This window comes from Rhodnius prolixus, unplaced genomic scaffold, assembly GCF_049639745.1.
Source record: "Rhodnius prolixus isolate KJV_2025 unplaced genomic scaffold, Rpr scaffold_1, whole genome shotgun sequence".
Taxonomy (NCBI): domain Eukaryota; kingdom Metazoa; phylum Arthropoda; class Insecta; order Hemiptera; family Reduviidae; genus Rhodnius; species Rhodnius prolixus.
Genome location: NW_027411581.1, coordinates 60,302,592 through 60,327,414, shown reverse-complemented (window position 1 = coordinate 60,327,414; position 24,823 = coordinate 60,302,592). Strand labels below are relative to the sequence as shown.

The following is a 24,823-nucleotide window of genomic DNA, read 5'->3' as shown; positions in this document are numbered from 1 at the left end:
AATAAGAATGTTCTGATTAAATTTTAAAATAAAGCATTTATTTTAGATTTTGTCCATTATGCACGCATGCTTTCATATCCCTAACCGGTTTTGAACTTTCATCCATTATCAGAAGTCCGTAACCGCTCAGGGGAACAAAAAACTGCACTACGACGGATTAAAAAAAGAAGATGTTATCCGGCAATGTTGACCACATTTTCAAAATTTATTGTTGTAATTTACTTGTTATTAATTTTCTAATTTTTATTTTGCAATGAAAACAGTCTAACGGTATGGGTGGGTAGCTATCAAAAATAAGTAATAAAATACATTATTTCATAGAGAGAGATCTTACCAGCCCTCCTGTTCGCAGTGAGTCCTGGTTTTGACAAAGGAGCAAAGTTTAGAACCATAAAAAACTGTTCTTGTTCTTGTTAGACAAAGAAAAATGCAGTTTGAAAAGGGTAATCGAAGATGGAAAGATCTGCACAAATCGCGACGTTTGCTTCACTAGAGACCACATATTAGATCTTCACGCTAGTGATTACATATAACTTCAATTCGCCAAGTGACTGGCCGCAATGGATCAGAAGATTTAAAAGATACATAATTTAAATAAAAAAGTTAGGGTTATGGTAAATGATTGATATAATAGGGTCCAGAATTTATTTTTAGCAAAAATTTGGAAACATCAACGAACATGATTAAATTTGATTCCACGGGAGTTGGCCAGAAACCCGTGCCTCTGCGACCAGGAACCCCATATCGAAATTTTATTTGGTTTTTTAAAGTATAATGTAAAAGTAAGCAAGTTCATATTTTGTGGGACTTTGTAAAACAAATTCGATCCGAAAACCTGAATATTATCTTAATTCAGCGCAAGATAAAAATTTTGTGTAACGTTCTTTCCTAAGATAGAGGCGGGCATTTGCCCATTCATAAAATGAACCTTTAAAAATTTAACATTAGTAATTATTGGAATAAAGAAGTTGTGTGAGCCAGATATTCCGATACCTAAAAAGTTTAATAAAAGGCAAAATATGACGAAAGCCTCCAATGTGAATTATTTAAGATAAGTGCCTTAAAAGTGTTTCAAAATTATTAACAATAGTGTGATTACCAGACATTAAGATATTAAAATAATGTAAATGCGAATAGTATTTCTGTAATTTTCTAAGAAGTAACGAATTTTATTCTAGAATGGTTTTAAACATATGAGTTTCTCTGAACTTTCATTTGCGTAAACATAAGTATTTTAAGAAGAGAATCATCTGAAAATTAAAAATTATCAATTTCTTCTCTAAATTAATAGTGACAATGTTGAGCAACAAAAATGCATTCATTATATTTGTTTTAACAACAGTTGGAATTTTTTATTTCTTACGATACCAAGTATGATGTAATAATAAATTGCCAGCCGCAAAACCAAAGACAGGATTCAAGGGTTGAAATTTGAGAATTTTTAAATTAAGAACTAATATCAACAACAAAAATAATGGCAGGTTGCAGAACTTTATTGAAAAGGTAAATCGAATGACTTCTTTTATGCTACGCTAGTATCGCATGCAAAACAATACTTTCTGATCGAGACCGTGTAAGTGACGCTTTTTCAGGACAATTGTTATACTGACAGTGGCGCAAAGTATACAAATGCGAAGTGTAAAATCAAAAATAGAGTGAAGGCTTCTAACTTCACAATTGAACTTTAATTTACATTTTTTCAAGGGATTGGTTTTTTGCGCATTGACAACTAGGCTATTAGCGCCAGGTAGTTATTAAATATATAAATAGAATAGTTAAAAAAGCAAAATCCACGGTTGTTACTACGAGGATTTCTTAGGAAGTCATTGAAAGGGTGTTGTTTTTTGTAACTTAGTCGTCTCAAGAGCTGCTAACTGTTAAAAGATTTAGCGTTGAAAATATTAGGTTACAATTTACAACGCTTCTTTCATCGTTATTTTATTTGAAGAGGAGCACCCATATAGTCCCACTGATATCGCTAACTTGACATTTTGCTTTATAAACTTTATTTCACTTAGGCGAGGAAACAAAAACACTCATAGAGATGTAGATTCCCAAACGGTTGTAATTTCTGATCCAGTCATTTTTCTCACTCCCCATCTTTTACAAGGACACAAACAGGTGCCGAAAAGAAGAAAACTTTTCTTGAAAAAAGAGAAAAAATTATTTATTTTGTTTAGTCCAAGTTATTAAATCCATGTAACTATCCGTATGAATGTAATATGTTATCGATGCCAAACAAACTATTTTATAGTGGCAATGTATTTTTGAGTGATTCCCGAGGGGCCTGATCAATCAAGTTTCTTATTACTGAAGTTACGGTTTCATAAGTGATCATTTTAAATATGACATCATTGAAGAGTTGTTAATTGGTATAATCTAGCAAAATTACTTTTTTTCAGCCTACAAATCTTCGATGTCAGGCGCTCCAGTACTTGTGCACCAATCTTTAAGGAATGGTTAGCAATTAATTCATTCATTAATTTATTATACCTTGTACCCGTTCTTAATTTAGTAATGACAGTTAGATGTTTTGCAAGGATGCTTCGGGTAAGAGAAGAATTGCTTAATCAGAAATGAAGAAAAAAACGCAAAAGAAAATTTCAATTCTTATATTTAATTATTAAGTAAATTTCAGAATTTAATAGATGATTATTTTTTTGACAGAAACCATTTTCATTGCATTTTTCAGTGGCTCCAAACACGTTTACATGGATCCTAAATGTAAGATAGCTTTAATTACTGGTGGTACTACAGGTGTTGGCTTTGCTGCAGCTCAGGAACTACTTTGTAATGATTTATATGTAAGCAAATATTCTATTTAATTATGGTTAACTAATAATATGTTCTAATAAATCGCTTTCTATTGTTATGTATGAGATATAAGTACGGATTTGTAATAAATTAGAGGAGGGCAAATATTGTTTGAATTAATTACAATTAATAATTTAAAAAATTATTTTAATTAGACCATTTAATTAATTGTACGTGACCTGCTAGTACTAAAATTATTTGTCTAGTAGTTCAATAGTCAGATGTATTAATTTTAATCCATACCTAAATAATGGAAAAAATATTTGATTTATTTATTTTCAACAAATTATTACAAAACTATTTACAAACTATATTCCAAAATTAAGCTTTTTATGCTGTTAGCGCCATGGTACTTTAGTTTTTATTTCTATTTTCTTTTATAATTGTTACCTTTTTTTGCAACTAAAAGATTGCGGCACTTTATTGCAGTAGCAAAATAATTTAAGCCGAATTTTAATATGTTCCTATCTATGATGAAATTTCTTTTGACCTTTAGCGCACAAAATAATTTCGAACAAATATTTTCTGAAAATGGAATATTTACTTTTTAGCGGGTCGTAATAACTGATATGGATACATGTAAAGGAAAAGAAGCTGTGGAAAAATTAAACAATCAATTTGGAGAACACAAAGCTTGCTTCATGCAACTTGACACTTATAAAGAGAAGCACTTTTATGGTAATCTTAAAAATAAACGATAATTAATGTACTCTAACTAATTAAATTAGATTAATAGAATTTCATTTGCAGATGTCATTCAGAAGATTATTAAAGTTTTTGGAAATTTGGATGTTTTAATTAATAATCCAGGGATACCTAAGAAAAAAACTTGGGAGGAAGAAGTCAATTCAAAAATTGTATGTTACAAACTTGTGTAAATAAATTAATAATTCAGTTAATTATATCCAAAGTTAATTTGTTCTAAAGCATAGAATTGTATTTCTTCCTTTCTTATTAAAATTGTTTGACATGTTATATATTTTATAATAATAAAAATATAAATTGAAAGAAACTTTTTGAATACAAATCATTTAATTATGATTAATATTTTAGATGTCAGCAATTAGAGGAACCGTGGTTGGAACTGATATAATGTCAAAACAAAAATTAAGAAGAGGTGGTGTTATAATAAATCTAGCTTCTGCTCTAGCCTTTGAAAATTTTCCAGGAGCTCCAATATATGTTTCTAGCAATAACGGTGTAGTTGGTTTTACTAAAGCATGGGGCGTAAGTGATCAGAAATTTTATAAAATAGTTAAAGAACAACATTTTTTAAGTTCTCAGAGAATGAAAACTCTCTTTGAAGTTTTTTTCCAGAATTTATATATTTAAAGGGTAAGAATGTCTACAAATGTATGCTACTGAAGTTATCTTTTTGTTAAAATTCTAAGTTTTAATTGATAAATTTTGGCACATTATATTATAGAGCTAGAAAAATAACTTTTTGCTTCTGCCATGATTTATTAAAAATAGCCTTAATTTTAATTACGAGGTTAAAGTACTTAAAGTTTTCATCATCATCCAAGCAGAAAAAAAAAAAAATCCTTATTATCACAAATTTTATAGTTTTTTAGTGAAGGTATACAACAAAATTAATTCTATAGCTTTAATTAAATTTTTAGGCAACACCGAACTATCTCGCTACCAATGTCCGAACAGTAAGTATGAACCCAGGGATAACAGAGGGTATGATAATAGAAAATACAGCTGCTCCTGAAGACAAAGAGGTCCAGGCGACACTTGCTAAACTTTCTGCACAAAAGTAATTTTTTTTTTTTTTTTTTCCTATTTAAGGTGCATAAACTTTTGAGTTCTTTGCCACCCAGAGCTTCTTTCAGTGCATTACTGACCTACTAACAGTGATCAGTAAGAAGTTCCTAGGAAAAGAAAATCAAAGGGCCAACAGCTGCATTCGAACTCGTTATCTTCGTGTGAGAATCTAATCACTCAACCAATCCATTCCCTCTCAAAAGAAATGATTTCTGATGTTGTTCTATTTATCCATTTTTACATTAATAGAGACTAAACATTCTTGAATGCTGAGTTAGACAAGTGATGTTCCAAATCAGGGGTTCCCGATTAGTTCATTTGCTTTCTTCTGCTGCTAAAATTACCGCAACTCCACAGCCTTTCTATAACTTACGCAAAAACTTAGGAAATGTTATTTTAAAAATATTTTAATTTTCGTATTTATTTAATTTATTTAATATTTACTAATTTATTCTTTACAGAGCTTCTTCGGTAGGACGTGCAATTGTATACTTGGTACAACATGCTCCGAGTGGTACTGTTTGGTTCGTAGACAGCAATGTTCTTTACAGAGGTCGAATTCCACATAGACTGCAATATTCAGAAAAGATAAGATACGTTTAATTGTAAAATGAGATGGGAACTTTTTTGTTTCTGTTTCCATCAAGTGCTAAATTTTTGTGCATCAGTACATCTGAGCATAATAATAACAAAACTGTTTAATAAAATAATCATTTTAAGAAGCTAATACATCATTTTTATTAAAGAATTCATCACTTCGTAGGCCTCGATAACTACATTAATGAATATATTGCTTCATTCTAATCAGAAGGTACACAAATTGCTAAGCTATAAAAACAGTGTTTTCATCGTTAAAAACAGACGTACGATTTTTTTTTTTGGTAGAACTAATTAACTTTGTTTACTAAAAAAAAATTGACCAAAGGGACTTCAAACAATAACTCGAAGATTTTGCATAATCGGGTTACTTTCTCTTACCAAGAGCAATACTTTCATTAAGGACTTCTTCAAAAAGTGTTCCTGTTAAGAATAAATGTTTACTTTCTGGAAGCAAAACGTTTGATGTCGCACTTGTCATTTTTTCAACAAATTGTTAAACGATAAAATTGATTGTCTTCAGCTCTTGGCTGTCATCCGTTTTCATATTCATTTAATCATACACACATTTACATAAACAGCAATGTCACTTCAAGAGCATGGAACGATCATATTGTACATTTGATGTTCATGAGGTGAGAAGAGATTATACTCATTTCTACCTTAAGTCCAGCTTGGTAAACAAAAAATATTTGGATTATTTTGATTTAGATTACTTAATAGTGTAACATCTTCTAAAAGTTTGTTATAAATAATGAAGTATTTCAAACATTGTAGTTTATCTTTGTATTTCTTAAGTTTGTTTCGAAGTAGATTTCAACCATTTTGATAAACTATACTCGGATAGATAGATATTTAATAATTTGTTTTTGATGCGATCGGAAAGAAAGATTGCCAATTACAGCCTGACAATCGGCAATTATCTTCCCTTTGGATTAGTGAATCAACCATCAAAAAAGAACATTACACTGCAATTTAGATGCCATGGTGTTTTCATTAAGATATTTGATCAATTTTCAAATGTATGAATTGAATAAGGAAAATAATGTTATCCTTAAATTGCATTTTACATAATCCACCAGGATTTTACCTTACAAAACCATTTTACGTGCTTTGTATCCCGCCTAAACCAATGATCAATGATGCCCATCATTGCTTTTAACTGGCGTATTCAGCTCGTAATGGCTTTATATTCTCCTTAATATATAAATTTGCCTAATGAATGTTTAGAGAAACAAGCAAAAAACAGTTTTCCATCAACTTAGTATCCCGTCTAAACATGTTTATTCATATGTACATAAACATTTCGTAAGAAAAAAAAACTGTTGAAATTCATTTTTAGATTTACGTGTAGTACATAAAAGTATTAAAACTATTCTAGATTGCTAAGCACAAAACAATAATTTTTTTTTTTATTATTAGGCAAATCAAGATTGTAGAATGCCTAAGTGCTTTGTACCTCCCTGCTTTGCGTCAGTATGGTGAGAAGCTGGGAGGTTTCTTTGTGTTACTGTGTGGAAATGTTTTTTTGTGTCTAAATTTGTGGTATTTTTCCTTTTTTTTTTAAAGATATTGTAGGACTTTTATAAAAATTTTCCATTTAGAACGATTTACTTATACTAATATGTCGACAGATCAACATTTTTGTTTAAAGTGGAATAACCATCAAGATACATTAATTTCTTTATTTTCTGCTTTGTTGGACTCAAATACTTTTGTTGACTGCACGTTGGCTGCTGGTGGAAAACAGATAAAAGCTCACAAGATGATTCTTTCAGCATGCAGCCCTTACTTTAAGGTATGTTTCGCCATTAATTGCGTACAGTTTCCCATAATTATTTTGAGCTAGTGATTTTTTTTAAAAAAAGCCTCTCATATGTATCTTTATATTTGGCAGTTTTTGATGATGATTTGATCTTTACTTTCTGAAAGTAATGTTCGTTTATTCTACTTCTAATTTGTTCTTACTTACTTTAGACGAAGGTTGTTTCTTAAAAATTAACAATCATAATTGCAGAAATGAGTAATCTCTGCTAGAACTATTTGCCAAAATTGGTTACTTTTCAATATTTCTTAGGAAACTAATTTTCTTGGAAAATATCAACGGTTTGCTGGGGACGTTTTCTCTTCCTTTCAGTGCTTTAGGACTAAAATGGAAGATCTAAACTAAATGGATTGACAAGTATAATTTATCACAAACAAAAATACGTTAATAATTAATGAAGTACCTTGTGAAAACCTTCAAATTATTGTTATTTTTGGGTTGCATGATACGTTGCGAATCTTTCAAAAGAAAAGCAGATTTGGTGTCTTGGGCTGAGAGAATTCTCGTTTTATACTTAAATACAAATGAGCATTCCATTTCCTCGTGTGACTGCAATTCTTTATTTTAAGTAGTACCAAAAAAAGGATAACAATAATCACTTTTTACAATTAAAAAGCGAGCTGAAATTCACTTAGTTTGTATTGACCTATTTTTATGCAGGAAGAAATTCTGAAAACACAACCAATTGTTTCCTACAACTATCTAAGCGTTGAAATACATCAATTGGTTTTCATTTAACCTTGTCTTAGTAGGTAACTTGCTTAATTTTTGGTCTTCAGCTATTTTTGGGTTTTTCGTTATTCAATATTGGAATAAAGAGCGGTAATAAGAACTGCACTTAGATATTATTGAAAGATTTATTAAAACAGATTTTTAATTTTCAGTTAAATCATAAAGAAGTATTCGGCAGTCCAGAAAAAGACTTGTAACCAACTTACTCTCTCTTACGTATGTTCGGATACCGTAGTTTTTGCTAGGAGTATCGAGAATTATAAAGCATTAATGGTTTACAAAGTAAATCACGGAAGAGATTAGTGCACTGGACGTCCAAGCGAAAGTTCTGGATTTGGTCCCATTGATTGTCATAAGTGTTTCTTTTCTTAGGAGTCACCACAGTTATCTTAAGGATCATTATCACTACAGCTTCAGAACAGAGTTTTGTAACGAAAGAATACCGCATGGCAATTAACTGTGTAGTTTGTTTTAAGTTGATTCTTTTTAAACTGTTTTTTTGTTTCTTTACTAAGTCTCTAAAATCCTATGGTTTTTAACAGGATATTTTGTTGGAATATGGAGATACTCATCCCATCATTATTTTGAACAATGTCCAGTTTTCCGAGCTCGTAGCAATAGTTGAATTTATGTATAGAGGGGAAGTGAATGTTGCCCAAGAGCAGCTACCATTGTTTCTTAAAGCAGCTACAGCATTGCAAGTGAAAGGCCTAACGGACAATAAATCTGATGGAGGTATGGTCCCTTAATTTTAAAATGTTATTTTTATTCAACTAATATCAAATACAAGTTCAGCAATACTTATAAACCTTCATTGCTTACATAATTACGTCATTAATTCTATAATCAATCTGATCAGACAAATTTTAGACATTTTAATGGAAAAATGAGATTGAAAAATTGTATTGTTCGAAGGTACAAGCGAAGATGGTGGTCGAGACGATGATGATGAAGATGAGGAAGGATATACCAGCGAAGTTTCATCTACAGGCGCCACACCTCGTGGTGGGATTGTGAATGATAGGGCAGATTCGAACAATTTGAAGTTAGAATCCTCTTTGGGCCTACAAGATATTACAACAGGGACGTCAGCTGATGATTCTCAAGGACCAGGTCCTTCTAATGGTCAGTTTAGTAAAAGGAAATATTAATCCAGTTAAATAGACTCGTGGAGATTTGCCAGCAAGTCTGTCACCGCGACCTAGGAGGTCCATTTGGTTCTCATAATCGGAACTTTAACTCCAAACTTCTCTTTATAACGAAACTAAGAGATTGGTAAGAAGCCCCTAAATAAATCTTACAGGCTCAGTTTTTCATCTCAAAAGAGCTGAAAGCTTAGCTATATAAGTCCTCTACATAGAAACTATTCAGCTTGTTTCTTTTCAAATCCCTGTCAAAAAACACCAAACCTACTTCTTTCCTTTTTCCATCATCATACAGTGAGCTCTAAGAAAGGAAGGAAAATATAAGGGTCAGCAGCTGTATGATCTCCACGTTGGGCTCCAGTATTTGTTACCTCTCAACTAATCACTTCAAACTTTTATTTATTATTACTGGGTTTTTGGACGGCTGGAACTTTAGCCTGATATGCTTCTAATTCCCTATCCCCGGCCCAATAGCACCCCAATAAACTTAAGGACTTTCCCCAAAAGCAACCTCCTGGCCTGCCTATAACATCGTACAATATCCCTGAGCTTCATACCTCCCAAGCAATTCCTAGAATATATTCCTTTCCTGAATACACTAAAGCTTGTATTGGCGAAAAGCGCACACTGACATAAATAGTGACACACCATCTCCTCAACCGCTTCATCACAATCCTACACAGACTTCATACACTTCCAATCAGGCGCTAAGTTTGCTGAGAGTATAGAAGCGAAGTCCGCAAAGCTAAGAAGTAATGTGGTACTAGGTCTCATGTTCTCAGGCGCCACTGCTCACTTGAGGATAGTATTAAAATAAAATATTTAATCCTTAATATTTTGCCTTTTTCAGATTGTTATGAACAGGACTCGAAGCCAAATATTTATGATCGGAATTCTTCATTTTTAGGTATCCTAAAAATTATCACATTTTCTTATAAGTTCTATATCTTTCATAATCCTTTCTTTCTTTCTTTTTTTGAAATTTGATTTAATAAAAGAAACGAATGCAAATGATTAATTTGTGTTAATTACTCAATATATGTTTCTGAATAATTGTTGGACGTTTTTCTATGGAAATGATTACTAACTGACCACATTTTCAAAATAAGAGTTTTATTAAAAAAAAAAAAAAAAAAAAAAAAAAAAAGTAACTAATAATGAAATCCATTAAACAATATCCGTGTTTACAATAGACTGCTCGTCAGGTATCCCAACAATGCATTTCGTGTGATTTCAAAATTTATTAAGCCGATAGTAGCAGAAAGCTTAACTATTTCTTCTTTTAATTTTTTAGGGCTACTTCAGCAACAAAATTTCTACAAATTTGGTGAAGATAATCTTTCAACATTGAGTGGCTTACCAGGTTAGATTGTATTTTCAAAACTTGTTTTTATCTTAATCTTTTATAATTAATTACGCTTGTATTATTTATGATGTAATTGGACGAAAGTAGATTTTGGCGAACATTGTAGTTAACTTGATGTATCATGTTCAAAAGAGATACGTCTCTTGACTCTTTTTAAACACTACTAACTTTTCCTGAAGGCCCGCAAAGTTCACTTCTAATCGTGTTTGTTTGAAGTAAGATTACTAATAATTTATAAAATAGCATCCAAATATCATTAATTAATTTGTTTACAGAAAAAAAAGAAACAACGTTTGATTACTTTTCTCAAGATTGTTAGTAACTTTGCAGGGGACTTCTGTCTGAGTCTTAAACCATTAAGCTTATTGTACAATACGAGGTGTGGCTATTAAATAACGTGACTGATGCTGCTACAGAAGAACTATATATGCGCCAAATCCTAACGACCGACAGCTGTGCAGCGTAAAGCCTTCTCTTTCGATTGCAGCGTCTCACGTGTTTGTAGAGAAATCTGTCTGACCGGAACCATCGTTTGTGTAAGAGGTGTTTGTTTCGTTTTGCCGAAAACATGATACTACACATTTAGTAGAGCAACGAATTGTCGTGAAATTTCACATGAAACTGGGTAAAACCGCTACTGAAACTTATCTTTTATTAAAAGCAGTTTATGGCGATGAATGTTTTATCACGTGCGCAAGTTTTTGTTTGGTTCAAGCGTTTCCAAGATGGCCGAGAAGACGTCGGAGATGATGACCGCCCGGGTCGCCCTTCCACGTCCAAAACGGATGAAAATATTGATTATAATTAATCAACATTACTACCATTGAGGTGCTTGCTCAACTTCGTGAAAGAGTAAGAAAAAAACGACCCGATTTGTGAAAGAACAAGTCACAGCATCAAGACAGCGCGCCGGCTCACACTGCATTGTCTGTCAAAGACGTTTCTAGCTAGTTTTAGGCCATCCGCCTTACTCGCCTGACCTGGCCCCATGTGACTTTTATCTGTTCCCCAAAGTCAAATCTGCATTAAAAGGAACACGATTTCAGTCCGTTGAAGCTGTGAAAGAAAAAGCGGCACGCGTGGTGCAGGAGCTCACAGAAAAAGACTTCCAGCACTGTTTCGAACAATGGTAAATTCGCATGGAGCGTTGTAGGGTAGGGGAGGGGTGTATATTGAAGGTGATAATAACTAAATATGTATGAATTTAAAATAAAATGTTTTATAGCAATAGTCTCGTTATTTAATAGCCACACCACGTATCATTTTGTTTTTGATGTTAAACTTGTTTAATCTAAGGTCATTCATTACCTTTGATTTTTGTTCTTTAATTTTGTAAGAACAAATAAAGGTACTATTTATTTTGCGTGTTTTTCGTATTTATTTATATTTTTATTATTATTATTATTTTTAAATATCCTACTGCTTACCTTTATTTGCAATTAATTGGTAGGGGTTAGCTGATGGTATGCGCTGTACTTAGATTAGACGGGTTAGGGTTCGATTTCAGTTATCTTTCTTTAGATTCTCTTCCTGCGAGCTTGGCACACCTCATCCCGGTAATGAATAGTGTTTCTGCAACGAAAGTGACCTGCTATGCATTGAAGAGCTACAGGCAGCAATGACATTATGGACGCGTTAAATAAATGAGTAAATGAAAAGTTCGTCCTCAGAAAATGACATCTAGATATTGTTCTCTGTATTTCGTAAGAATCGTCATTCATTTCCGCTATTGTTAAGGCTAATAAATTGAAATTACTCCTTTCTTTTCTAGTTGGAAACAGCGCTCTTGCCGCAGCATATGGTAAAATGATTCAACTTAGACGTCCAAATGCAACAGAAAAAGATGCTTCATTTAGATGCGAAGTGTGTGCAAAATTTTATCGAAGCAAGACCAGTCTTAATCTGCACAAACGATGGGAATGCGGGAAAGAACCAAAGTTTGCCTGCCCTTATTGTGATAAGAGATGCCATCAGAAGGGTAACCTTAAAGTACATATTATTAGTAGGCACAGAGATAGATTACAGCAACAGCCGCAATCACAAATAAATTAAATAAGTTTACGTTCTACGATTTCCTCCTCTCCTTATAATTAATAGTATTATTTTATTCTGTTTATTATCGGTAAGGGTATGTGGTTTTGCAGGCTTTGGATCCAGCAATTACTCCTATATGTTTTTTTTAATTATTTTTTTATTTAATTTTTTTTTATAGTGTACTACATAAAACAATATGGATTCTCGTTTGATTTTTAAAAAACTATTTTAGGACTGAATTAAATGGTAAAGTATCTTAAAAAGTGATTCGTAATGTTTTTCAAAATAACTTCTTTTTTTTTATAAAAAACAAAATGTATACTATAAGGCTAGACGTACATGTAGAATAGCTTCTTTTTTTCCTTTTGTTTTTTCTCTCTTCTTCTTCTTAAAACCTAATAATTATGTTTATTTGAAGCTTTATATTTGTACGCGCGTTTTTCCTATTTGTATTTTTGCTCCGTACTTATGTAAACTTTTTAATTCTCAGTGACAGAACCTATTATAATTTTGTTTCTCTACTTAGTGTTCAGTTTTGTTGTCACTAGAAACGATGATGGTCTAGAACATCTACGAAGCTGAAACCAAATTAACAAAAACTAAGTGATATTAAACTTTTTATACTAAGTTTTGCCTGCACGAAAGAAGGATAAAGCACACTTCGCGCCAACCGCTTTCCTATTTAAATAATAATTTTGTTTGTGATTGCGATTATTGTCTGTACAACATGAAAACCAAATGTTGAAAAAAAAAATGACTATGTTGACAACGGTGGTATTTATGTTGTAAGTACTTATAAGATCTTATAGTTTTAATTAGCTTTATTAATTATTTCCTTTTATCATGCACTCCTCCATTTATTATTTTCAATTTCTCCTAGTTTAGCGTAATATTCGAAGGAATATACAAAATCTTCTCTTTTCTCTAATCTTTCATGAACTAGTCACTAAATGGGACCACCTTCATTAAATGTTCAGAAAACATTATTTTCATTCATAAGACTTGATGCTGTAGGAGACGCTGTCCAAAACCGTTTCAGACATAAAAAAAAACTCTTCAAGTATTATGTTCATTTTCCTGTCCAAAGAATAACCTTCCGAGAAATGTATGAAGCAGGCAGCGTTTTTAGCAGTAGTTTTTGATTTAATGAAAAAAAAACACGGATCGAAAATCTGGTTTTTTAATTAAATGAAATGCATTTCCTTTCTTGAGATGAAAAAAGTGCTCGTAACGATGTAATAGAACATTCTGATATTTAAGCTTGAATCTCTTTCTTTGTAAAAGTTTTCTATTGTTATTTTTAGTAGAACACGTTGCGAAACAATTGTACAAACCGTTACAAAAAAAAAGTATTATTTTCTTAAAATTAATAATGTGAAGAACACCAAGAGATTTAAATATTCACGAAACATAAACTTCAACATTTACTGATTGCATTCTGAATTTAAAAATGCATGTTTTCTTCACATAATTTGAAGGAAGGAAATTAACCTTTAAACTTTTATTTCTATTTTTTAAAAATAATAATTCGGAAACTCTTCGTTTAAATTCAAAATTAAAACTTTTTGAAACATTTCGGATTTGTTTCCCTGATGGTAATTAAAATTAATTTTAATGAATACTTTTTGAAAAAGAAAAAATCACATGCAGTGATTCAATTAATTATAATTGAAATTACTAATTTAAGACAGTCTTTACTCTAGTATATGTATTAATACAGCAAAAATGTGAAATGTTGGTGTTTGGATTTCCACAATTCTTTGAGAATTAGTCAAATATTAAGAAAAGAAAAGATTCTTGTTTTAATAAGAAAGAAAATAAATAGGGCAAACTTTTCTTTGTGGCAAAAATTGTAGAATTCTCGATAGCAACTGCTAAATGTAAGAAATATATTAAGAAGTACAAAACTTGTTCATTATGAACCAAAATGAGAGCAAACCCCATTTTATTAAATCGAGGAAAATAAAAATCGGCCTATCATGACTTATCAGATCAATTTTTAAAATCCCATAAGTATTGATTTCCATACTGTTTTCTTTAACTGACAGAAAAAGGGCAAACGTGCGAAGGGTAGCCTTTCTACTTTGTATTTGTTTTTGAATTATTCAAATTTACTATTAAGATGCAATCGTTCCTGCCACCAAGTAAATCGTTTATTGATATTGTCACATGAGAGGAGTTACTATCATTGGTAGCTCTCTAATACCTAACATTTAAACGTCCTTTAATAACTTTCAGTTTTTAGCATATTCATATTTTCCACCATCAACTTTAAATATTGATTTTCAATTAATTTAATTTATATTTGTTAATAAATTATATTTGCCCTCGAAAAAACTTCTGAAAAAAACAAAATTTGAAAGAAAATTCTATGCAGGACTTCATAATTTTATACTTTAGTTTTTGTGATTATTTCTTTCGAAAATTGAATTAGTTTTATCATTTACTATTTTGCTTCCCGTAATACATGATGAATATAACATTACATTGCTGATATTTTAGGTAAATATTTCCTAATTGTTATTCTTGTAGTCAGTTACCAGCAAATTAAGATTTTTCCCGGTATGACTTTTATACACTGAACAGTATTTCTATTATTGATACGTTTTAAAATACTCTTTCCTTTTTTTTTCTTTTTTTTTTAAAAACTTTATGTTAATTTTTTTTTATATTAAGAATTCTATAATTATTATAAAATACTATAAAGTATTGTAATTTTTAATACTCATTCAATCAGTATTTTGTTTCGTAAAAGTATAGTTTTGGATATTCATCCTTTTAGTTAGAATAGTGTTATTTTTAAACGTAGTAATATTTTGTATAATTCCTTCAAGTACAAGAGAAACAACTTCTTTTTTCACGATGTAAGACGTTTCTTACAACACTCTTGTTTCTCTTTGTGCTTTGCAAAAACAAAAAAATGCATATTTATGGACTTGTTGATATCAATATTAAAAAAACAACAAAGAAATTGAAAGATTTTTTTGATAAAAGGTACAATCATAATTTATATTTTGTACTACTATAACTATCATATTAATCAGAGCCTACCGTACAGATGTTTTACCTTACGTCAATTTTTATATAAGAGTATTTTGTAAAAAAAGGTTTTCTCGATTAAAAAATGAAATAAATAATACTACTAAAAAACAAAAGAAAAATGATAATAATGTAAAGTATTATTTCTAAATAGATATTTAGCCATGAAATACAAATATGCAGAAAGTATTTATTAGTTCAGTATTTTTTTTTTTTTTTAATGTACTTGTTGAGCACAGAATCAAGGTGCCTTTCTAATTGTTTGTTATAACATGAAGAGAATTCAATTATCCGCCAGTAAGAACTCCTTTTAAGAAATTAGTATTATTTTACCGGAAAGAAAAGCCTATCTTCGTACCCTTACAATAATTATTTTCATTTGAATATTTTCATAAATATGAAAATAACACTTTGTTCACCCCACCTCGCAAAATTTTATAAGCTGCCCACCTACATAATTTTTTTTTTATTATTATTATTTACTTGTTGCTAGGCATTTCCTAAAAAAAATTTTTTTTAATGTAAACTTCGTTTGAAAAAAACCTTTAATTTTATTTCATGATTTTATAGGGGTCTATAATTTTAAGAAATTCATATTTTTGCACGTATGTAAATTTCTATGAAGCCAGCCAAAATAAAAGAGTAGTTTTTGTATCAATATCCCAAGCATCTACTACAAGATTTTTAAATATTTATTTTATTTTTTAAGTCACTAGAAGAATAAATAGTTTATCTCAGATTTTTTTTAAATAGAAAAAAGTGGGAGAAAACTACTTCTTCTTTATAAAAACAAATGCCTTTATTATTAATTAAAAAAAACAAAACAATAAAACAATCACCACAAGGCTGTGAAGAATAATATGACAATTCCAGTTAACAAAACAAAACAAACAAAAATGACATTAAACATAGTTATTACCGAAAAATGAAAAAGGCTGGTCTTCTTTATTTTATCTTTTGATTTTACACGTTATTCTGTTTTATTATTAATAATAATCGAAAAAAAGTATATATAGAGTCTTAAGTTCCATTAAAATAACAGATTTGTATGGAAATGTTTGTGCAATTATGTACTGCTATAATTATTTAAAATATTGTGTATGAAAAAACATTTAGTATACGATTTGTAAATATATACATATATAAATATATATTATTATAATAAACTATATTTATATAAGAAATGGATGTTTTGTAAATCCAGAGATAAAAAAGTGATAATAGTTTTTAAAACAAACAGAAAAATGAAAAAACACATAATACTATTAAATATTTATCAATATATATATTATATTCTAAGATTTAGGATTAGTTTTATGTACCATGACAAGAAAAAAATGTGTACTTGTGTTATGATGATGACGATGATGATTATTATTGTTATTATTATATTCAAATTAATGTTATGATGATGATGAGATTATTATTATTATTATTATTATTATTATTATTATTATTATTATATTATAATAATTCATATGTGCTTAACTTTTAGGATAGAGACGATGAAAGTATAAACAACAAAATTATTGAAAAACCCTAAAATTTACATTATTTACAAAATAAGCTTTAACTGCTGATTTAAATATGCTCTAAAAAAATTATTTATACATTTAATACAAAGGCCAGTGTTATATTTGGAAATTTTTTGTGCGTAACTCCATTTTTGCGTAAGATGTAAAAACATATTTTTGTGTTTTCGCATTAATTGATTTTGATTGTACTATTTTTTAACTGAACAGTTCCCTTGAGTGTATCCATTGCAGATTATTTATTCATTAATTTCCTATTTTGGATTATTGAATCCGACTAATAGTTTATTTTAAAATAATTTTTTAGTAAACTTGGTAGCTTTTTATAAATACCAAATTATTTGTTTGAAGTAAAAATTCTGATTAAAAAAAAAATGAGACTATCCCTTTGTAATTCTCTGAATAGACTCTCGAGGTGGGCCCACTTTCTAACGGCACTTAGCTGTAGCCTATTTAGATACCGTCTCCCAAGCAAACCTAAATTGAAATATTACAAAAAATATTTTAAGAAAAACTGATACCCTTAGGTGAGTTTTGTTAATTTAGTTGGATAGATAGATTGCTTAATCGGCCGGCAGTCATAAGGGAAGGAACGCAGGTAGATGCATTATTACGCGTCCACTTCTTGCCTCCGAAGGGGGACTGTGGGAATCCATCCTACCTTGAAGAAGAAGATTATAGTATACCGACACTAGTGACCAATTAATGGGTAAGCCAGAAGAATGGCGATTCAGTATCCCCGTATTTTCAATGAATTAAATGGTTTACTTTAAACAGTTCAACCTTATTGGGTTTAGAATTAATAATAATAAAAAGTAAATTAGCATTTCCTCAGCAGCCATTTTGTCATTCACGGAATTATAGCTATTTATTACCTGGTTATATTACCAAGGAGATATTTTTTTATATTCCATTAGAACAGTATTTCAGCAGGAAGAAACCATGTTTTCTCCCAAAATAGGCCTTAATTAATTTTCTTAGATAAATGTTAAAAGTTAGAGATCTACGCGCGCGCAATGAATGTTTTAATTTAGAAGAAAAAGTATGTTCTAAGTTGGAACCATTTTCAAACTATTCTCAAACAGTGAAAAATACATCACGTAAAGTGATAATTTTAGTAAAGGAATTTTAAAGGTAAATTACAATCGGAAAATTTAGGGATACGCCTTAAGAGTGTGTTTTAGCTTCCTGTGAGTTTTTTATTTTTGTGCTAGAGTACACTGCTACCAACCAATCACATTTTCTGTCTCAAGGACCTCAAAATGTGTATTTCCGGTGAAAATTCAACAAAACATCCTCTTTTTAGACTTAAGAGAAAGTAAGAATCTATTTAAGACAAATGTAATGGAATTCTCTTATTGGAATTGTTTTTTCTTTCTTAAATAGTACCGTTATTTTTACTATATTGGCTAAAATTTCATTATTTTTGTTAAAAAAAAGAAAAGCTAAACTCCACTCAAAAGTATATTTCAACAGTTTTATTTTTGAATATGTAATCGTGTCCTGGATGTTATTGTTTTAAGCTATTTATTATTATTTTATTGCTATTTTAATTTTTTTGGCGCATCGACTGTCTCGGTCATTACCGCCAACCTATTTATTATTTTTAAATTTTAATTGACAACGGCGGCCAGTTTAGTTGGAATATTAAAAATACCTAAATGTTTGGAAAGTTTTTGATAATACCATAAAATATTGGAAACACATACAGTAAAATTTGAACGATTGGCTTTAAATTGTTTGCATTTTTAAGATAAATTATACTGGAAAAATTATGTTTTTCATCAAATTTTCTTTCGTTTCAAAGTTTTGACGTTGATAGTAATTTCTTTTGTGGAATTTCGTTATCTGAGGTTCGGGAATATCTGAAGAAACAGGATGCTCTTTTAGTCAGATTTTTTTTTATGAAGAGAGGCGTTAAAAGAAATGAAATCAATATTGCTATACCGGTTCTGCCTAGATTGGTGGGTTAATAATTTAGTGTCTTTTTGAAATTAAATCTTCTAACAAGACTTTTAGACAGAAACATATTCTATAACAAGACTACAATCGATATCCTTAGCAAAATGAATATAGTGCAACTAGGGAGTAGATATGTATTTACAGTTCCCCATCGTAAGGATCTACAGCATGAGAGTTAATAACATCGATTATAATGTGTGCGCTTGTAATCTGAATTATAAAGCTGATAGACTTAAATCGAGTGCTTGGATTGCTGGTTTATTACTATCGGATTATGCGCGCGTTCTCTCTCGCACACATTCACTTCCTCTCTTTACTTTGAATAAAAGGATTATTTATCAATGTATCTAATACTCCTAATTAAAATGGCTGCCACGAAATAATTTTGCTTAAATGTAATTAAAATATTTGTGTTATGTAAAAAAAATAGCGTAAACATAAAAAGTACATATTATTTTTTATTTTCAGTATTATTCACCATTTCATTCAACAAGATGTAAGGACGAAGTCCATTCAAATGTGAAAAGATAATCAAACATTGTAGTCATGGCACATACTCAGCATGTAATAAATATAGCAATTATAAATAGATACAAAACTACATTAAAGCAAACAAACAGCTATTTATTTTTGACAATAAATAAATAAATAAATATATATATATATTTCATTGTTTTCTTAACACTTGAATAAGAGATATATTTTTATACAATTAAATAAAAATACATTAGAAGATTATAGTGTAACCTTATATTGAAAATAAGAAATAATACAGACAATTGAACTAACTAGTTGAGGAGTTTCATTGTTGTACAAAATAGGAGTGTACAGTGCCATGACTATTTAATGTATTTATAACAACTATATTCAGGTGCTAAAAAAAAATGGACCTCTCTTCTTATCTGAGATATTCTCAAGCATTCCGCTTTCCGCCTTGGGTAGAAAGAGAAATGTACATAGCACATTTTTTGTTTTCTTTTCTTGCCTTGTCCAAACACATTCGCACCCGTGTAGACAAGATTGGAACTCATGTGAATTGCTTTTACCACCATAAATCTCGCGTAAGAGTTGATGTTGCAGAAGTAAGAAAACATTCCTAAAATCTTCTAGATTTTGGCTTGCCTTTTGTATTTTTTTCCCTTCATTACCTAAATCTTATGATGTTACTACCAGTCACCTAAAAGTGTGGCACGCCCTTCAGTTACTGCTCTTGGATGCAGTATTACAGCGTGCTACTTATCTACTTTCTTCCAACACCACCAAGTTGGCCTACGCTTCGTATGGTAAACTTAATTTTATGTTTAGAAAATGTCCTAGACATTATTTGTAAAGTAAAGAAAATGTTAAACATGAGAAAAGTCAATACATGTTTTTCCTTTATAGAGTTCTCTACAATTAAACTTATCCCTATAAAAAAAAACGAAACCAAAATTAAAAGTTCGTCGGAATTGTGGTTCTATACTTCGAGAATGATAAATAAAAAATAAAGCATATAATGAGGAAATTTGACAATATCTCAACTAGACAAGGTTTTTTTTTTTTTTGCACCTGATTGTATTTATTTCCACTTGAGTTTAAATATGTCCCTGCTACTAACTTTTAAAATAGACCATAGAAAACAGTTTATTAAGTACAATAAATACTAAAATGAGAGAAGTACGTAGTATTAGTATGTAGCTTTAGAATAGATTATAACCGATATTTGTATATAAATACAAAACTCACAAACACATATACTACTACACATTATACTTATACTTGTAAAAGATGACTACATTAACATATCTATAAATTTGCTTTTACAAATTTTGAGTTACTAATGTGAAGACTTTATAATTATTTTTATTAAGCTTTTGTTTACATTTTCGTAATGTCAACTTTCAGTATTATTTAAAAATGTCTGAAACTTGAGAAAAAATCCATTGTAACTTTTTCTTATTGTATCTAGTCCGAGATTTGGTAATTTTTATGATTCGAATTATTAAAAAATGCAAAATGATTTTCTCCCTAAAAAAACAAACTCATTTATACTAAATGAAAAAAGCTCCCTACAAAAATTTTATTTATTATTTAGGTGGATCATGCACAGTAAAAACGAAAATTCAGTTGGTTTAAAAGTTAACTCATAAAGTATTTTTTCTTATCATTATTGTAATCAATGTTAATGGTTCCTTTCAATTTTGAGACTGTTTTTTTGTTCACTTTTTTATTTTATTTGAAAGTAACCATCTACGGGTAGTATCGCATTTCAATATTTTTGCAAATTTATATACTGGACAAAATGTACATATATATATTGGTAGTTTAGTATTTTAGTAGTAAAAAGTAAGTATACATACATACATACATACATATGCCATAGGTTATTATTTTGAAGTGATATGTTTTTTATCTGAGAAGTATTATTTCACTCGATTTTGTTTTTAATATTGTAATCACTGCTTCCGTCAAATGTTTATATATTTATTTTAAATAAATTTTATAATGATCATAGTTGTTTTTATTATACATTTTTGAAAAATTGGTCTCCATTCATTAAAAAGAAATGCGTAAGTTTTAAATTGCTGATGGAGTGAGTTGTAGAGCAAATCCATTAGAGATCTATTGTAGCTACCTTAGATTAGACTAGGGCGGCCTCAAGGCCTACGCCACTGCGACCCCTTTGGGTCTATTGTGGCTCCCATAACTTTAAAGCTCACCCTCAAGACCTGTCCTTTTAATCAGACTCTTAATGCTGGAGAGTGACTCTTGGGTAAAGCTCACAGGCCTTGGTTTTTCCTCCCCGAGAAGTAACATCCTTAGCCATACGAGCCCCTCACACTGACACAACACGTGTAGTGCCGTTTCCTCCTCTTCCTGACAGAACCTACAGAGGCTATCATCTGCCAGGGTCATGCGATGCAAGTGTTTTCTGAGTCTGCAGTGGCCAGTTAATAGGCCTACAATCATCCTGATATCCCCACGGCCTTGACGGATTACTTCTGTAGTCGGCCTCGACGAATAGCCTTTAATAAACTCCTTCGCCTGTCTCTGCCCAGTGGTGGCAAGCCACCACTACTGAGACCTTGTAGCTACCTTAAGTGACAGTGTTTTTTTCATCAAAGATTCGAAGTGTTTGGAAAGTGTGCATGTATAATACGGATCTTAAGTTTGCCTGTATATTCGCTAAACTCGGGAAGTTGCACGCGTCAACCACCTCTGTGGACCATATGGTTTTTCTGTAAATTTCAAATGTGCATTTCCCCATTAAGAAAAAAGAATATTAAAATATTTCGTTTTAAAGGCAGTAGGTCGGAAATAACTAAACCACCATTTGCTTTGAGTTTGAAATTTCTAGACCTTTCCCAATTAAGTTCAGTGAAATACAACTTGGATATACCAGTTTTTTCCATTCTCAAATCTTACGACTCCATTCTTTTTATTCAAATCGATTACGTAATAAAATAAAAATAGCTGAAATATATTTAAACACAAACGCAGTAACTTAACTCTTCTCTAAATCTCATTATTAATTAACTGATATTTACATTGCTATTAAAGTCGTATTGTTCTTTTATACAACAGGTGTAATTACTAAGAAAATTCATTATATAAATATATTATTTACTTAGAAATATATAACTTCAGGTGGTTAGGTGATTTACAAGAATAAGAAACCTTTTTCAGTCTTAGATTTTTTATTCGATCTTTACACATTTATCGTGTCATTTTTAGCCATGTTTATTAAAACTATCCGTTAGGATAGAAGCATAAGGATTGGTGGTTATAAACTGTACGAAAAGCGTAATATTGAAAAACGTCAAACTTTTGACAATTTTTTCCTCTTTCTACAAAAAAATTATAATTATTATTACAATTGTTTATACTCAGAAGAAACACTTTTAAAATTAAAAAAAAACTTGTTCTCTTTTACCTTATACAACTAAGTTTTATTTTATATGTACTAGAAAAACTCTAATTTATATATATAAAAAAAAAGAAAATTTCTGTAATTCTGAATATGATCATTTACTTTTTTTTTTCTTTAAATTTTCAATGTAAGTCTAATTATTTACAACTGTACGACTATTGTTGAGAAGTTTCATTGTAGAAAGTAAGAGTGAACCGTGCTGAAACAATTCAACTCAGTAACTCAAAGTAAACAAAAATAACAGAACACTTCTTAATGAGGCGCTGCATTCTCTAGCCTGTGATAGAAAGAATAGCTGGAGAAAATCTTTCTCCTCTTTTCTTTTCCGAACCTACATACGACCGTGACATAATGACTTGATTGGGTCTCAACAGAAAAGAAGATGTTTAGATTGCTCTGTGAAGAGTTTTGGTCAATGCTGAATGTTCACATCCACTGGCAAGTCCCCATGAGCTCACAACAGCTTTATTTTAAGATTCTGCGTTTAATCCTCATGCTAACCTGATTCTCACAGATTTGGAATGACTTAAAGCTCCCCTTAAATTGTCTCAATCTCTCTAAGTCTGTAACAGGCCTTCAGTAGTGCCTGTCGACGTCTGATCATTTGTACAATCCTTAGTACCGAACTAGACAGCAGAGCAACAAACGCACAATGAATTAGCAGCTTGTTTCTTCTAATGGTACCATCCCTTAGGTGTTGAAACATAGATTCAACAAATGATTGATACATTGCTTTAGGTACAAAAAAAAAAAATGAAAAAAGTTAAATGGTTTGCTTTTACAGTGTGAAGATCTCTACTGGCTTTGGTGAACCTACGGCGCTTCACACATGCTATCTTCAAGACAGTTTACAGCGCCTACATTCCTAGCACTAACACCAAACTCATTGTGCACATCCATAATGCTACCACATAAAGATCGAAATAAAACGTTTTTTAGTATTCGTTGTCAGAATTATGTGGAGAGTGTTCTGTATTTTTTAGTTTTTCAATTATCTCTTTAGCTGGATTAAATACACCATTAGTTTGAGTGTTGCAGATATAACACCTTGTAGACTTTTTATAGTTGTCTAAAGCGCATTTCTCACAGAAGTAATGTTTACATTTTGTAACAACAGGATTTACAAAAGACCCACGGCATATAAAACATTTAAATGGAAGTGGATCTTCGTCGGAATTTATTTCGTAATCATTGTCTGAAGAATCATAATCATCACGAGTGCCAATGGATTCTTGCTCTAATTGCCATCCATGTTTGTAATCCGTGCGATCGTGTAAGAATTTACAACTATCCCCAAAACCACAAAATCCTGTTTCCTTATAATCTTTGCAAATATCAGGTTGATAGTCCCACCTTACAGAGGCGCGTAGATGGGCTGGCGCTCGTATAGGACCTTTTCTCACCATTCCACTGGATGCATTGCCTTGAGCAGTATCTTTTTTTTCAAAAAACTGTGTATAATTATTCAAACCTCTGTACACCCTATCATCCGCTTTTCCTTTAAGCTCCTTATTAATTTTTAAAGACTTTTCATAAATAGCTTGAGCATCCCTGTCAACTGCAGTATCTATTTCAAGGGTTGCAGTTGCACCTTGGTCTGAAGGCAATGAAGAATCTGTAGTCTTCTTTGACTTATATTTAACACCGACTATATCGTCATCGGAACTACTACTAGCGAGATTTATTTTTTCCGTTTTTGTTTTTCCGGTCGTCTGTATCAAAGGGTTGGCCTGATCTCTTCGCACCTGTTTCCTTACGACCGTAGTCTCATCTTCACTACTTGAAGTTTCGTTACCGCTATTTTGCTTCTTTCTTCCTCTATTTTGTAACTGAAATTTGCGCTTCTTAAAAAGGGAAGGTTTTTTCTCATTTCCTATTTCCATTCTTCCTAAATATACAATCTGGTACTAACTATAATGAAACTACTTTCAACATAAAACTTAATTAGCGAGTTACCTAGCTTAGGCTCAGCTTTCTTATGATTTACTACACTTCAAGCTGTTGGTTGTTTGATAACATCATAATAACCTTCTGGTAACGTGATACAAAATTAATCCACCAGCACGATAGCGCTGTAATGTTTTGACATAGCTTTTG

The 24,823-nt window shown here is 30.8% G+C and overlaps 3 protein-coding genes across 11 annotated transcripts; 2 read left to right on the top strand and 1 right to left on the bottom strand.

The window, feature by feature from the left end:
* Positions 1-1,218: 1,218 nt before the first annotated feature.
* LOC141450335 (15-hydroxyprostaglandin dehydrogenase [NAD(+)]-like) lies at positions 1,219-5,311 on the top strand. 2 transcript variants are annotated; one of them, XM_074120675.1, is made up of 9 exons: positions 1,219-1,503; positions 1,593-1,747; positions 2,403-2,459; positions 2,693-2,804; positions 3,366-3,492; positions 3,565-3,671; positions 3,868-4,041; positions 4,437-4,576; positions 5,046-5,311. In XM_074120675.1, the coding sequence occupies exons 4-9, from the start codon at positions 2,712-2,714 to the stop codon at positions 5,185-5,187; spliced, it is 783 nt and encodes a 260-aa protein (XP_073976776.1). In that variant the 5' UTR covers positions 1,219-1,503; positions 1,593-1,747; positions 2,403-2,459; positions 2,693-2,711; the 3' UTR covers positions 5,188-5,311. The 2 variants fall into 2 exon arrangements, with proteins under 2 accessions (XP_073976776.1, XP_073976766.1); XM_074120665.1 differs by lacking the exon at positions 1,593-1,747.
* A 1,254-nt stretch (positions 5,312-6,565) lies between these two features.
* LOC141450290 (uncharacterized) lies at positions 6,566-21,305 on the top strand. 8 transcript variants are annotated; one of them, XR_012456054.1, is made up of 8 exons: positions 6,570-6,979; positions 8,281-8,473; positions 8,654-8,863; positions 9,734-9,790; positions 10,178-10,246; positions 12,021-12,227; positions 17,401-17,563; positions 19,285-21,305. XR_012456054.1 is itself a non-coding variant. In XM_074120585.1 (7 exons), the coding sequence occupies exons 1-7, from the start codon at positions 6,806-6,808 to the stop codon at positions 19,345-19,347; spliced, it is 984 nt and encodes a 327-aa protein (XP_073976686.1). In that variant the 5' UTR covers positions 6,566-6,805; the 3' UTR covers positions 19,348-21,305. The 8 variants fall into 8 exon arrangements, 3 of the variants coding, with proteins under 3 accessions (XP_073976686.1, XP_073976706.1, XP_073976696.1); XR_012456062.1 differs by lacking the exon at positions 17,401-17,563 and adding an exon at positions 16,818-16,992; XR_012456057.1 differs by adding an exon at positions 16,818-16,992 and having other exon boundaries at positions 17,401-21,305.
* A 1,481-nt stretch (positions 21,306-22,786) lies between these two features.
* On the bottom strand, positions 22,787-24,797 carry mdlc (RING finger protein mdlc). Its single transcript, XM_074120627.1, has one exon. It carries the CDS (start codon positions 24,607-24,609, stop codon positions 23,662-23,664), a length of 948 nt encoding a protein of 315 aa, XP_073976728.1. The 5' UTR covers positions 24,610-24,797; the 3' UTR covers positions 22,787-23,661.
* Between the last annotated feature and the right edge of the window lie 26 nt (positions 24,798-24,823).

Excerpts from the sequence above, each read along its gene's own strand:
- LOC141450335 (XM_074120665.1), top strand. The coding sequence starts at position 1,475 with ATGGCAGGTTGCAGAACTTTATTGAAAAG. Across the intron at positions 1,504-2,402 it reads TGCAGAACTTTATTGAAAAG|CCTACAAATCTTCGATGTCA; the intron begins GTAAATCGAATG and ends ACTTTTTTTCAG. Across the intron at positions 2,460-2,692 it reads GCACCAATCTTTAAGGAATG|TGGCTCCAAACACGTTTACA; the intron begins GTTAGCAATTAA and ends TGCATTTTTCAG.
- LOC141450290 (XM_074120585.1), top strand. The coding sequence starts at position 6,806 with ATGTCGACAGATCAACATTTTTGTTTAAAGTGGAATAACCATCAAGAT. Across the intron at positions 8,474-8,653 it reads GGACAATAAATCTGATGGAG|GTACAAGCGAAGATGGTGGT; the intron begins GTATGGTCCCTT and ends TATTGTTCGAAG. Across the intron at positions 12,239-19,284 it reads ATCAGAAGGGTAACCTTAAA|TATTATTCACCATTTCATTC; the intron begins GTACATATTATT and ends TTTTATTTTCAG.
- mdlc (XM_074120627.1), bottom strand. The coding sequence starts at position 24,609 with ATGGAAATAGGAAATGAGAAAAAACCTTCCCTTTTTAAGAAGCGCAAA.